The sequence below is a fragment of the Hesperophylax consimilis genome, chromosome 4, assembly GCF_061612785.1.
Source record: "Hesperophylax consimilis isolate HC1 chromosome 4, BYU_Hcon_1.0, whole genome shotgun sequence".
NCBI classification, from domain to species: domain Eukaryota; kingdom Metazoa; phylum Arthropoda; class Insecta; order Trichoptera; family Limnephilidae; genus Hesperophylax; species Hesperophylax consimilis.
The window spans coordinates 7,196,195-7,210,485 of NC_142839.1; the positions used below are offsets into that span (position 1 = coordinate 7,196,195).

Below are 14,291 nucleotides of genomic sequence, written 5' to 3' on the forward strand. Positions count from 1 at the left end.
TAAACCATTAAGATCTTATCAAAAATATGCTTTGTTTACAGGTGGAAAAAATGACACCCAAGCCCTATTCACGAGAGGGTAAAATATTCAGCTTTCGGTATTATATACCTATACCCTTTTTCATATGGATTCCGGAATGAAAAAAGGACGTGTTCTATTTTGGTGGTTTCATGATAATTCAAACAATGACAATTCAACACACCTTTAAAAAGTTGATAAACTTAAACTGGAAAGAAACTAACACATACATCTAACCTACGTAACCTATTTAACCTAGTTATTTGTTTCATCACTTTTCATGACTTTATATCACCTTTTAAAGGACTGTTGAATTGTCATTTTGATGAATTATCCAGTCACCAGTTTCCATATGGGGATCGGTATGAAAGAAACATTGAGTTAAGAGGAAGCTACAAGCCAAAAATTTGTATATTCTTGGTATAACTTATATTGTAGGTAATAGGCATTAAAATCGCTCGACAAACAGAGTCTAGAAACGTTCGATTTGAAGCACAAAACTGGTTTTTATTTATTTTGTAAATAATTTTATAAGAAAACAAAAAAGTTAACCAAGTGAAACTGACACAGATAATCATAGCTATAATACTCTATTTTTTAAAAGTTGTTTCCTTTACGCGTTCATACATTTCTATTGAATTTTTTTTATTTTTAGTAGTTCACATTTATATTTTTTATTGAGTAATTATTTTTTTTATTTGTATTCTACTCATGCGAAACGATAGGAAAAACTTCAATTTATCTAAAGCATATTTTTTGTATTCATAATGTACACCAATTCGTTATAAAGATTAATCAAAATAGTGATTTGGCATTAAACTTCGCCTTAAACGCTTACTGACGTTTTTCATAATGTTATAGTAGTTACTTTCCAGTTAAAAGCTGTGTAGTTCATTATGAAAATGACACGAATTGATAGTACCTAGTTGGGTAATTACAGATTGAAAATTGCATGGTGACGCCGTTGCTCTCCGCTGTGTTTTTTTTTGCTGCTTTAGGACACAGTTTTTCTGCTTTATAATGAATATTTAGGATTATAGAATAATTTATTGTCAAAAGGTTGAAATGTAATATGATGAAATTCCATACAGTTATTAATATTGGTATATGTCAATGATCAATTAAAAAATGCCACAAAAAACACGATCGTCGCGTCGTCCGCACACTTTTAAGTTTGCGTAAGAAAATTGCATCGCGTTAAAATACGCTCTTTGTGAATAAGGCTCTCACGCACCAAAAAGGTCATCCATAACCTGTGTGGAGCAAATATGTATCCGTGTCCTTCTTTAAAATAAGATTTCTTTTACACAGAGTAAAATGAATATTGCTAATTTATTAAGAATATCTTAAAATTATTGGTAATTCCAGTTACAAACGGGATTGCAGGCCTTACGAATAAATTAACAGGTTACCTGAAAAACTTTTATTAATTATGAATATATTATCATGATTTCGGAACACGTGTTTGAACATTTTTGCATTTCGTCATGATATATTCGGATTTTCATGAACACGTGTTTCGATATCATGATTATATACTCGTAATTTACTGAAAGTTTATTTGGAAACCTGTTAATTCATTCGTAAGGCTTGCGATCTTTTTTTACCGGAATTAGCAATGGTTTGAAAAGATTCTCAATGTACAAGTATTTCTATTTTGATTATTTTGAAAAGATATTATTAAGTATACTGTATTTGATAAAACATGAAATATTATGCAAGTCAGAGATCGAAATCTACTATGAAAATAATATATGTATATCACAGTTGACATCTTATCAGATAATGTTCTTTATGAAGTGGTTACAAAACACTCAACGTTCGTTAAGTTTGTTCTGTATTTTATGTAATTCAATTATTTAAATTTAATGTTCTTCATTAATGTATTAGAACATGAGATTATATTAATATTAGTAGACCGTTAGTTACGTGAGCAACCGTATCATACGCATACGTCCTTCAAGGGCGCTTGTGGAGTCATTTAATCTGTGAGCTCGAAGATCGATCTGTATAGAGAACACCTGACGTTGTTCACTAAGGTCATTCCCATGGGTACTCGTTTTTATTTTGCCTAGCATCTTTGATTTCGTCTCTTGTATTACATGTATGGTCGGCCTTCTAAGGCATGAAGACTGAACAGGGCCTCGATTCTTAACGAACAACGAGTGGTTCGAGTGGAATGGCTTTTTACGTTTGGCGTATGTAACTACTGTCGATGAGACTCTTAATAGCTAGGTACTTCCCCACCTTCCTCTTTCCCATCTCTTCCCCCTCTCCACCACCTTCAGCTTCACAACATACCCCAATTGGGAAGGACATAACCTACAGCTATATATTTAGTATAGAATCCAAAATTCTCTCGTGTAGAATACGACTATCATTGTTTTTTTTTCTATCTAGGTAAAAATTTGATTTCTTTATCGGATTAAATATTAATTGGTGTTTTTTCCTTCCACAGATCTGTCGAAAAACAGGTTCGGCGAAGTGCCCGATGAAGTGACCGCGTTTTTATTCCTGGAGAGGCTCCTCTTGTTCCATAATGCCATCAGGAGCGTTCCGGACACCATCGGGATGCTGCAGAGCCTCAGCTACCTTGACCTCAGGTAGGAAATGCAACTTCTCCACTTACTAAGTCTTTCTCCCATTACTGAATGTTATACATGATACGAATGATCACGACCGCCACTCTATTTACCCCGACAAATCAGGCCCCTTCGCTCCCAATGGTCCTGTACTGTACGGAGAGCCGTGGACACCGACCACCGACATTCCAAAGAATTAGTAATCTTCTGCTTCTCCTCTAATATACTGTACTTCATGCCCGGGTCACACGACGCCATATTCTCAATGGTTTTTGGGAGTGGCCTATATTCATTGTAGTGTCACACGGAACCTATAATCTTTCTCTCCCCACCCAGGGGGAACGGGAGAGTACGGAATATCATTTATTTTTACGACATTTGTAACCTCTGCACCATTTTCAAATATAGCTTGGCTAGCAGATCAAGGCATATCATCTAGGCCACGCCCACACGTATAATATATTATCTGTTTTCTATTCACCCATTATATTATTACACCATACAATCTCCTTGCTTAGGTTTATCGTGATTATTTTTTGGGTTATTATACCGTTTTGAGCTTCCTCCTTCCCTTTGCCAACGTTTCGGACAGCATTACAGTGTCCAACACCAGGTCTGGATGTTTAGGTATTGTTTTCTTCTGAAATGTTATTGATGGATGAGTTTTCTTTCTGTATTCATATAAAGACAGTGCTCGGTTAAAACGAAGTTCGTATAATATACATCCGCCCATCGCTCCTGTACGTGAGCGAAGTAAATAAACTTATTCAGGCTTAATTTTAGAAGTTACGTTATTCTGCGTATCGAGACAGAATAAGCAGGGGTGATTCACTTGTCCTTGGGTTGTATCGAAATCTTCTATGATATCCCTATGTTTATCTACTGAAGTGATTGGTGTCATATATATTATGTACATTTACCATTACCGGTCAGTAGCTGAGTTGACTTTGCGTTTGGGTCCCACCCAGGTAGTGTGTTCAATTCCTCGGCTGGCTAAGTCCTCCATCACAACACAAGCAACATTTTCCTTACTGTGTTGGTAGCAGGAGATTTTCAAATATTGTCAGGTGATTTGTAACCCGGGAAATTTCTTTTAAAAGAACTTAAAGAAATTTCTCTAAAAAATTTTATTAATTTAATATGTATATATTTAATTAATACCATTCCTTAAAATATTAATATGGAACTGCTTACTTTGGCTTAAAGCCAATGATTCCACATAGATTTCGCCGTTCATCCCATATTATGGCACATTATGACAAGCGATCACTCAAAACGTTTTTGCGAAATGGCAAAATATGTCAAAAAATCACTCCAGTGGTTATTTCATATCCACTGTATAAATGTACTATAAAAAATAATTGCATGTCACAGTGTCTTATACAAACTATCTTATATAAGTAGACTTGGGTTTTATTAACATCGATTGAAAAGATACGATAGTATAGGCTTCTTGTACCTACCTTCCTAGTCATCACAAAGATGGAGTTTCAATTCTGAACGGTATTTTCTCCCTGAGGCGAGTAAATTTTTTGTTGAATTGTGGTATTCATCAAGAAACTCTTTTTTTTCACTTTTTAACAAAATTGCTTTAAAAAATTCATCTTCCCACCCCATTTGGTGACCAAAAAATGTGTTGACTTCAACGCCCTTGGAAGCGTTTTGAGTACCTATTACATTGAAATTTATGTTTAACGTTTCGATTACCAATTTATTTGAATACCTACACTACTTCAAAATATCGCTCGTTTCCTGTAATAACGACAAATCAAACATAAAATATATCCAAATCTGACTTATGTGTTCAAAACTAACCATTTAGATTTGAGTTCTTACATGAACCACCTAAAGTTGCCGCGAGTGTTAATATTGCTTTATGATATAGAATAATTAAAATGTTCAAAATCGTTTCCTGAAAATTTGATAATTTTGAATTGTGTCATTATTGCAGCAAATTAACGATATATAGATTTATTGTGTACGGTTCCATAGCAACTGAAGACAGTGGCAATTCGACACACTATTGAAAAGTGATAGTGAAAAGTATAAAGTCATTAACAGTGTTAAAAAAGTCCTATAAACGTAACCTATTTAGCCTAGTTTTTTCATCACTTTTTATGACTTTCTATCACTTTTCAAGAGGGTGTTGAATTGCCACTGGCTTTTATTTATTTATTTTATTACAAGATAATACATTACAAAATGATAACAAAGTAATAATGTATTATTCCCAATGAGTTTATAAAACTCATTTCGGGAAAGACAACATTAGAAAGGACAAGGCAAATAAATAAAATACATTAAAATAAATAAACGCAGATGTTATTATGGAGTACCAGAGAAAGATTGTGTGAAGTCATTAATGAAACCGCTAAGGAAATATCTTTTAAGAGCTTTTGTCAATGTTTTTTTGTTAGTTGCTGGAAGTTTTAAATTAGTAGGTAATGCGTTATATTGTTTATGTGCAATGTATTGTAAGGAGTTAATTCCAAATTTGGTCGTGTAAGTAGATGACGATAAATGTATTTGATTTTGTGATCGTGTTTTGTGCTGGTGTATGTCAGAATTAAAGACTGGTTTAGTGTTGGTGTGTGAGGAGTGTTGAATTATTTGTAGAATGGCAGTTGTGATGTTATATGATGGCTTGAGTTGCTCGGTTGCCCTTTTTTACGACTAACGTTTAAATTCTACACATTTTAATTCTGTTCAATCTGAAGCTAAAATACTTCCTTTCTTTCACTGACTTCCCCTCGAGTGTGTTATTGTAATTAGTCATTAAGACATTACTCAATATGTGAGCCTATTTCTAACGACGACAATAATATGTACCCATACAGTTAAATCAGCTAATGGATGTACTGGTACACACATAATTGATATGATACGGATACTGTCACATTCTTATCCCGTATTAGTTAGCACCCGTTTAGATTTGTGTCCGCCGCTTGACTGACATGGCATTACTGGCATTAATACATAACATGGCGTTGTGCGCAGGGTGCCGTCACTGTCATATCCCGTGTAGCCGTTGGTTTTCCCGTTTACAGTCGGGTGTTTTAATATTATACGGGGTGAAACACTGCCAATCTGATATAAATTAATTTATTTATATTTTTGACTAATAGACATGGGAAATCCTCACAGCGAAACAGATATAGCAAAAACCATCATCAACAAAATTCCTAATTTCGATTCTGGATCTGTTTTTTTTTATTTTTACTATAGCGACTGTTTAAACATTGTACATACAAAATATTATATTAAATATATGTATAGTAAATTGTATTTTTAATCCTCCTCACTAGGGTTAGGGTTACCTGTGCTGAAGCGAACTAAAGTTATTAATTTCTGTTTTATTAGTTTTCTATGTCGTTTTTAAAGTTTTTATCAGAGTTTTTTCATTAATCTCTTTCAGCCAGATTTTTATTCTTGATTTGTAATCATTCAAATTTTCTAGTGTCTGATTGTTCAATGAACTCGGACTTGTTTTGAATATACGTGTCATTAGTGCCTAACTATAAAGTTAAATTTTTTTCATTTTTTTTTAATTTATTTTTTCAAAATTGAAACTGATGTTTCAAGGTTTCAAACAAGCGATAAAATACCTACTTATTCTATATTTGAAATGTGTATTTCATTTGTTTAATTTTCTTAAAGTTAATATTGACTTCACGAAATCTGAAGTAAAGTCAGATTTCGTGATTTTTCAAGGGTTTGCGTTTTTTCGATTTTCAATAGTTATTTACTAACCAACTAGATATACTAACATTAACACCCCTTGACAGTTGTAATAATAATTGTCATTCAAATAACCAAACTTAAAAAAATCCGTTAAAAAGTTGTAGATATTCCTAGTATCGCCATGGTGGGGTTCGAAACACCACAATTCAAACATTGAAATAGATTGCTTGGAATTGCTGCTTTCATGTTTATTTCTGAGTAGCCAGGTTATTCCCTCCGTTCCACTTCCTCGTTTCATTCCTCGCAGCCTTATAACATGCCTCATTTGGGCATGGACTGGCTTCGGATAGTTGGGGCGATTACTACACGGAGAAAAATAAGTATTGCTAATTTATTAAGCATTTCTTCAGATTATTGGTAATCTGGTTAAAAACGGGATAGCAGGCTTTTAACGAATCAATATTCAATAAAACACCACTCGTTTGAAATAGAGCAAAAATCTCTCGACAAATGCTTGAGTTGCATTTAAAGATAAACTGAATTTTTTTCAATTAAATAACAGAACTAAACGTGTTTTTAATAACTTTCGGAGCTTACTGTGCGATTTTTTTTTCTATCGAGGGAATTGCATATTATTACCGTTTCGGCTTTTCAAATGTTTAAATATTATCTTCAAAATAACATATACTTTTTTAGAAACTTAAAAAGTTGAAGTGTTAAAGTGAGATAAATATGTTATAAATCGGTATAAATTCGGAAGGAGGGGACTTAACAGGTTTCCTGATAAACTTTTAGTAAATTTTGTTTATATATGTCAGAACACGTGTTAGTGATAATGTGTTCGTTAATTCGTTGAGGGCCTGCAATCTTGAAGTTAAGAATAGAAACAAAACGTAATGGTAAAATGGATTAATCTAAGCCACAGTAATTTGTGTTACATTTTTTAAATTTATTGAATGTAGCTTTTTTTCACACTGACATTATCTTTTACACATTTGTCTATGTATGTCAATTATGATATCCCTAATATAATAAAACTGTAATAATTTACCTATGTCTTCCATAGTGCTAAACCCTTTATTTTATATGTCACTTTATGATGTGTGGATTAATTGAAGTGTGTTTTATGACAAGACCTTGTCTTTTATTTCCGTCGCCATGACACGCGACCAAACCCGGGAATGTTGAAAAAGGAATGCAATTGCCCTACGATTTCTTCCTATGTTCGTGCACTGCATTTCGTCCCACATGTGCCACTGTTCAATATATTATGCATGTTATCATACATATAATAATATGCGTGGTAAGCTAGCGAACAAATTCCTTCTCTCTATATGCATTTTTTGTCCTATTTTCATAACATTCTTCTTATTAATAACATTTTTTGTTCGTGGCCTGATTCCGTTACTTGTGGGAGTCCGCCATAGAAAGATTTCACACTAGATTAGTGTTTGCTAATAAGAATTCCAATTAAAAATATAATATGTTCATATTAAGTACAGAACAACAAACATCGATTTTTAATTTATTGAAAGTATTTTTGTTATTAGTTCAATTATTTGATCGATCTTTTAAAAGGATATGGCCAATATATTGCAAATCTACTTGTCTTTCTGACGTCATGAGTACCGTCCCGGACGTCATCGAACAGGAAGTTGAACGATATATGACGTCATTTTAACTCCACCACTTAAATTCGGATTGTTTTTGCGTGTTCAACAAATTCACACTAAAAAAACTTGTTTTATTATTTTTTATTATTACTAGCGTTAGTTGGTAAATATTTAAAAGTCATAAAAAACTTGATTGGCCTTTTTGACCAAAATTTGTGTCTATGAACCAATGATGTTGCGATGAAAACAATATTGTTTCTATGAACCAATGATGATGTGATGAGAACAATATTGTGTTTTTGAACCAATGATGATGTGATGAGAACAATATTGTGTCTTTAAACCGATGATGATGTTATGAGGACAACATAAATTTAATAGCCTTGAGGTGATTTTGCACAAAAACGGCGCTATAAAAATCATCCAAATATTATTATTATTAAGAAAATACGCCATTTTGTCTTTCCATACTTTTCAGTTGTTCAAATACATACAAAACGGCCATTTAGACGGCCTCTTTGGTCGAGGGGTGCTCGCGACTAGCAAGCTGGAGGTAGCTGGTTCAAATCCCGGCGCGCGCAAGTAAATTTTATTTGATTAATTAATTTTATTTTAATTTTTTGAGTTATTTCACAATTTACTCATTTAAAATAATATGTAGTATATTTGCGGCACGTTCCAGAGTGGAAGTATCGAACTGGTGTAAGACCACCATTCAGAAAGTTGCTTGAAATTGGCCGTGTTTGGTGACATGATCTGAATATCCACCTTCCTCTTCTCCATCTTCTTCCCCTCCCCGCTGCCTTCAACCTCACAACATACCCCAATTGGGGATGCCCTAGTCTCTCTGGCTCCAGATGGTTTGGAGCAGTTGGGACTCTTGTGCGGTTTAACACAAAACCTGTGTCGTTTTTGAAAAAAACTGTCATTTTCGTGAATACACTATTTTGAAAACGGTTTTCATACAAATCGATCCAAAAGAGTTTTTCCAAGCTTACGCTGTGAAATTTTATTTTAAAGTTCATATTATTTTCGCTCCATTAACTTCAATAAAAGCTTTGATCTCTGCTTTTATCAGGGGCTTTTGATCAAATTCAGGAAGCACTATATTTTGCCATCGTGTTAAAAATAATTCTAAAAATATCTGTCTTGAACGCTGCGGAGTTTCCATTGAAATTCATCCTTCTAAGTTCAAGACATTTCTTCTTTCGTTGACACTTCAGAAATAAAAATCTTTTGTATTTTGGAAATTATTAAATCTCTAATGGCACATTGTTTAATGAAACACACAGAATTGGTTAAACTGTTTTGGCGTTATGGTAGATATAAACTGAAAATAGGGCAGTTTATATTTTCTCTGACGGAGGCACGTTTATGTCGAAACCAGTTGGCTAACTAATTAACTAATCATCACGCCATCCCTCCAGGGATAGGAGAGACCAGACAACTATACAACTAGTGTTGAATACCTCATAGATGCACTACAAATGTCCCATACGAAAACGTAAAATGTCCTGACACCTCACAAAATATATTTGTTCCAACACTTTTTCTTCGTATTCTACAAAAGAGGTGGTGAGGTGGTTGGTGTATTGGCACTACATCACCACATTTTGTGTTTGGGACATTTTTGTACGAGCCGTATTGCAGGGCCTCGATTCTCGACGAAATCATTCCACTCGAACAACGAGTACGAGTAGAACGACTTTTGAGTCGTTGAAAGTAAATAAATTCGAGAATTCATATGCCAAAATGAAAATTGTTTCTACAGAATAAAATAAAATTCAAATAAAACATTAAAAATAAGGTATTATTATTTATTGCTTGTATCATATAATATTCTGTTTACTGACTCTTGAAAATATTACTTGAGCGAGTTTTCAGCGGGCGTAATACGTTATTCTCTTGACACTAATTTCTCCAATTTCATCCGCTCTTCATAATAATGATAACATGGCATTTATATAGCGCAGTTTAGTGTCATTTCACTTCAAGTGCGCAACTAACTATAACAAACTTAAAAACGGTAATTCAGTATTAGTGGTCATGTTCTTAAAATTATTCCTACAGTGTTCCTTACCCAATATAGATCTAATATTATAACACTGAATATACTGTTTATACAAAGTGATGATAAAACTTATAATAACAATAAAAGCAGGAGAATGTTAAAACTAAAACATAATATAAAACAGGAGGCAGTTTGTGCTCAGAAATGAGAATCTTCTTCCAAACAATCCAAGCCTCCCTTTCTCGATCTTGTTCATTTTGTGTACCTACATCAGATTATTTTTGAATATCCACTTGTTCGTACAGATCGACACACTTTGCAGACGGTGGCGTCGCTATGTAGATTTTATGAATACAAAAAATGGATTTAATAATATTTTTCATTACCTTTTTCTTTGGGCTCCTCCAAAGTTAAGTGTGTTAAGGCGATGCCATACGTAGTAATGCAAAATCATGTGTTTTTGGTTTGAAAATTTGGTCGCCTAGAAATGTTTCAGATGCTTTAATTAAATACTGCGAATAGAATACATCTTGGCCTTTGAAATAATCGAGTTATTTTTAGATAAGTATTTTTATAAGCCCAGAAAAAATAATGTAAAGGCCTATGAAAACTGCTTTAAAGTTCAAAATCTCCAACTTACGAACCCATTTTCGGTTATGATTTTATTGTATAATGTGGCAAATTAAGTTATTTATAAAATGATCGAGAAAAAAATAAATATTTATGCCTGAACATATTATCCACAAAATAAAATAAAAGTCACTTTTTGGCCATGTTTTTTTCTTGCCTAAATCAAAACAGCTGGATGGTGTTATGCAGGAATTTGAGCCTTATCGCTATCTACGTAAGGAGTGTTATTGATGGCGGCTCGATTCAAAATATTACACGACGTATGGCATCGCCTTAAGCTGTACATGAATTTATCACACATACAAAGTTAGTGTTTCATTTAAAATCTATTGGCTCCGATTTTTTTCTTGCCTAAATCAAAACAGCTGGATGGTGTTATGCGGGAATTTGAGCCTTATCGCTATCTACGTAAGGAGTGTTATTGATGGCGGCTCGATTCAAAATATTACACGACGTATGGCATCGCCTTAAGCTGTACATGAATTTATCACACATACAAAGTTAGTGTTTCATTTAAAATCTATTGGCTCCGATTCGCGTATGTTTTCAATTTATTTTTACTTCACTTGCAAAGAAATATCCTCGCCGCATTCCTAGCATTTCGTGCAAAGTTATCTGACGTATCCTAGTTGTTTTGTCACAGCATTATGCAGATGCTTATTAGCCAGGGAATGTCCGCCGTGGCACGTCTCTTCGGATTCCAGGAAAGTTCCCAATTAATACTTATTATTGCCAAACGGCTTTCTCGCGTGAGAATCTCGGCTATTATGGAAACACGCTTGAAGAAGGTAAGTAAAAGGATACTTTCATATTAATAACCCTCTCTATTAAACTGTCAAAGCTGAAATAAAATGCTAAATTAATGACTTCCGAAAAAGGGGAATTTATTTTGAAAAATGTTAATAAATAAGATTATTTTCTCGTATGGCGGGGAGACTGGCGCATTGGTGTAACGACTGCTTAGGCAAACCAGGGCATTCGCTTAGGAATTCCTGAATATGCAGATGATATGAAGGATTGTGGACTACCAATAATATTATTTATAATAACCGTAATGTTCTTTCCGAATGCATGTTAAGCTGCATATACACATGAGAAAACTTGCGAAAGGATATATGGTTTCCCTATTCTATCTCTACATTGATTGTACATACTCCCTTCTGGAGGAGTTACACTCTCGACTAGCAATCTGGAGGTCGCGGGTTCAATACCCGGCGTGCACAAGTTAATTCAGTTAATTTATGTTGTTTCACAATTAATTATATTCAGATTCAGTAGAAAAAATTCAACACAAATTCCTTAGACACATTAATTTTAAACTCGATATTCCCATTGAAAGTATTAACTATAATTATTTAGTAAAAAAAATGTGTTAAAACTCTCAGATCGAAGAATTATGTCCGACTTAATATTTATTTTCAAAATTGTAAATGGTAGAGTTGACAGCCTCGATTTAACTAACCTCATTGAATTTCATATACCCATAAGAGCTACTCATTCTAAAACCCTGCTTAAATGTAACAATTCCAGGATTGAGCATTTCGAACACTCACTTGTACCTAGATTACATGATGTTAGTAATATATTTTTTTAACTGCACAGAAGCTAGGTACAAAAAGGCTATACTATCATATCTTCTAAATCATTATTAATTAAACCTATGTCTACTCGTACTTGTTTATAATATTTTGTATGTACTTGTACCTCCTTCTACAGCTTGTATTAATTTTATACTTTCTGACGTCATTTTATGATCAAATGCCACAGTTAATTGTTATTTTTTTTAAACTTATTACTAGTGTTTGATTATGCTTGCATTCTGTGACATGTGATAGAGATTGCGTATGGTATATTTATACCGTTCAGATTAAAAAAAATTATTGAAAATAATACTCAGTATATTTGTGGCACTTTCCAGAGTGGAATATACTCTCAGTTACGCCCTGGCGAAAGACTAAAAGTTGAAATTAAAACGTTGCTTGAAATAGCTTTAGATGTGTTTGGTGATTATTTCTGAATAGCCATATACTTCTACTCCTTCCTCTTCACCATCTCCTTCCCCTCCTTACTACCTTCAGCCTCTAGGACTCTTGTGCGGTATTCACCAAAAAAACCCCAAGGGCGTCGTAACCCCTCTTTCTGTAATATGCGTCGTTTATGAGAAAGAGTAGAGAGAGGTTCCAATGGAGCGGTCGACGGTACGTCCATACCGCTTCGTACCGGACCTGGAGGCGGTCTGCGTCCAGTCTGATACCTTGAAGGAGGTGGTCTGCGTACTGCAACTTGATTATGATTGCAGCGCAAACCGCAGGACGTGCGGTCTCAACTGATCAGTTTCTCTCGCAGCCGTCTTCCCAAAGGCGACGGACAGTATCGCGTTTCGCCTTTCATAATCTTGGCAACGTGAGGCGATGAATCCATCAGAGGTCGTTTACACAGTACGTAATGCTATGTATACATCCGCGAGCCGAACTGCCGAACTGAACCTCAACTTATGGGAAAGAAACAAAGCAACCGCAAACGGCGCGAAACGCCGCTTCTGTTTCTGTTCGCAAATGTATACTTACCCTTACATAGGATGTGTGCAGACCAGGAAAAAGGGATTTTTCGGAATATATCTCAAGGAATGTTATGTTGTTGATTGAACGTTATCGATTCAATATTATTATGTTTTTTTCAAACATATATGATGATGTGGGCATCACTTGTTACTTTGCCCGTGCTGAGGGCCCCCATTTTACAATTCAATAAAATCAGTTAAAAGATTATATGAAATAATAGATTAAAAATAAAACTGAGATGAACGCGACAAAGAAAAATGGCAAATATTATGAGGTACGGTGGTATATAATGAAGTGCGTTGTAATATATGTATAGGGTGTCCCGGGGGAAAAGTGCACTAACTTCGGGGGGGTGATTCTACATAATTTTAGAAAAAGTAAAGATGATTAACTTTTTTCGAAATTATAAGGTTTTAAGGTAGTTTTTAGAAAAAATGTTGAATTTTTTGTATGGGAAAATAAATATTCTTCTATGGAAAAATATTTTAGTACGGGAAAAAAGTTGGAATTTTGAAAAAAATTATTCATCTTTTTTACTTCTATCATCATGTAGAACCCTGTATGAAGGCCAGTCGAAAGTAAGTTTAATGGTGAAAATAACATCAAAAACATGATTCAAGTTCTTCTTGAACTAACAAATTGGAAAAATAAAGCCACGGAAATAGGAACATCCGGTTTTCGTAGTAGGTGCTCTTTTCCCTATCGACCTGTCGCAACCACCCTACTTTCATGGAGTCAGATTTCAGACTGACTTTCCTAGTGCCTATATCATTATTTTTTAAGCTAGCCAAGCTTTTCCTAACCCCCTCCTATTATTGTACCCCAGTTTCCTTATTGAATTTCTGTCAAAAGATTTTGAAGGGTTATTTGACCATCTTGGAGATTTTCTCTGTTCAAATAAATCGCTTATAAAAAAATAGTTTTGCGCGATAAAATCGTTTCTAAGCTTGTGATATCATATAAGTTCAAAGTCAATTGGCACCCCCGATTCGTGTGTGAAATGTTGTTACGATCAATGGTAAGAGGAGGGTAAGGAGATGAGAAAGGTTAAGGAAGGCTAGGAAATATCATAGGACAATTCAGATATAGCCATCAAATTTGCTGAATCCATTTAAAGCAACCTTTAAATTCTTAATATTTGATCTCGAAAAATCTTTCTCTCTCGACTGAGAATTATTAAACTAAACCTTATCAA

The 14,291-nt window shown here is 34.2% G+C and overlaps 1 protein-coding gene across 2 annotated transcripts in view; it reads left to right on the plus strand.

Annotated features, from left to right (window-relative positions):
• Positions 1 to 14,291, plus strand: part of Lrch (Leucine-rich-repeats and calponin homology domain protein) — a 120,864-nt gene that overhangs the window by 61,501 nt on the left and 45,072 nt on the right. For both annotated transcript variants that reach the window (XM_089631170.1, XM_089631169.1), the window contains exon 2: positions 2,477 to 2,621. In XM_089631170.1, the coding sequence (XP_089487296.1) occupies positions 2,477 to 2,621 (145 nt within the window). The remainder of the gene's footprint in view (positions 1 to 2,476; positions 2,622 to 14,291) is intronic.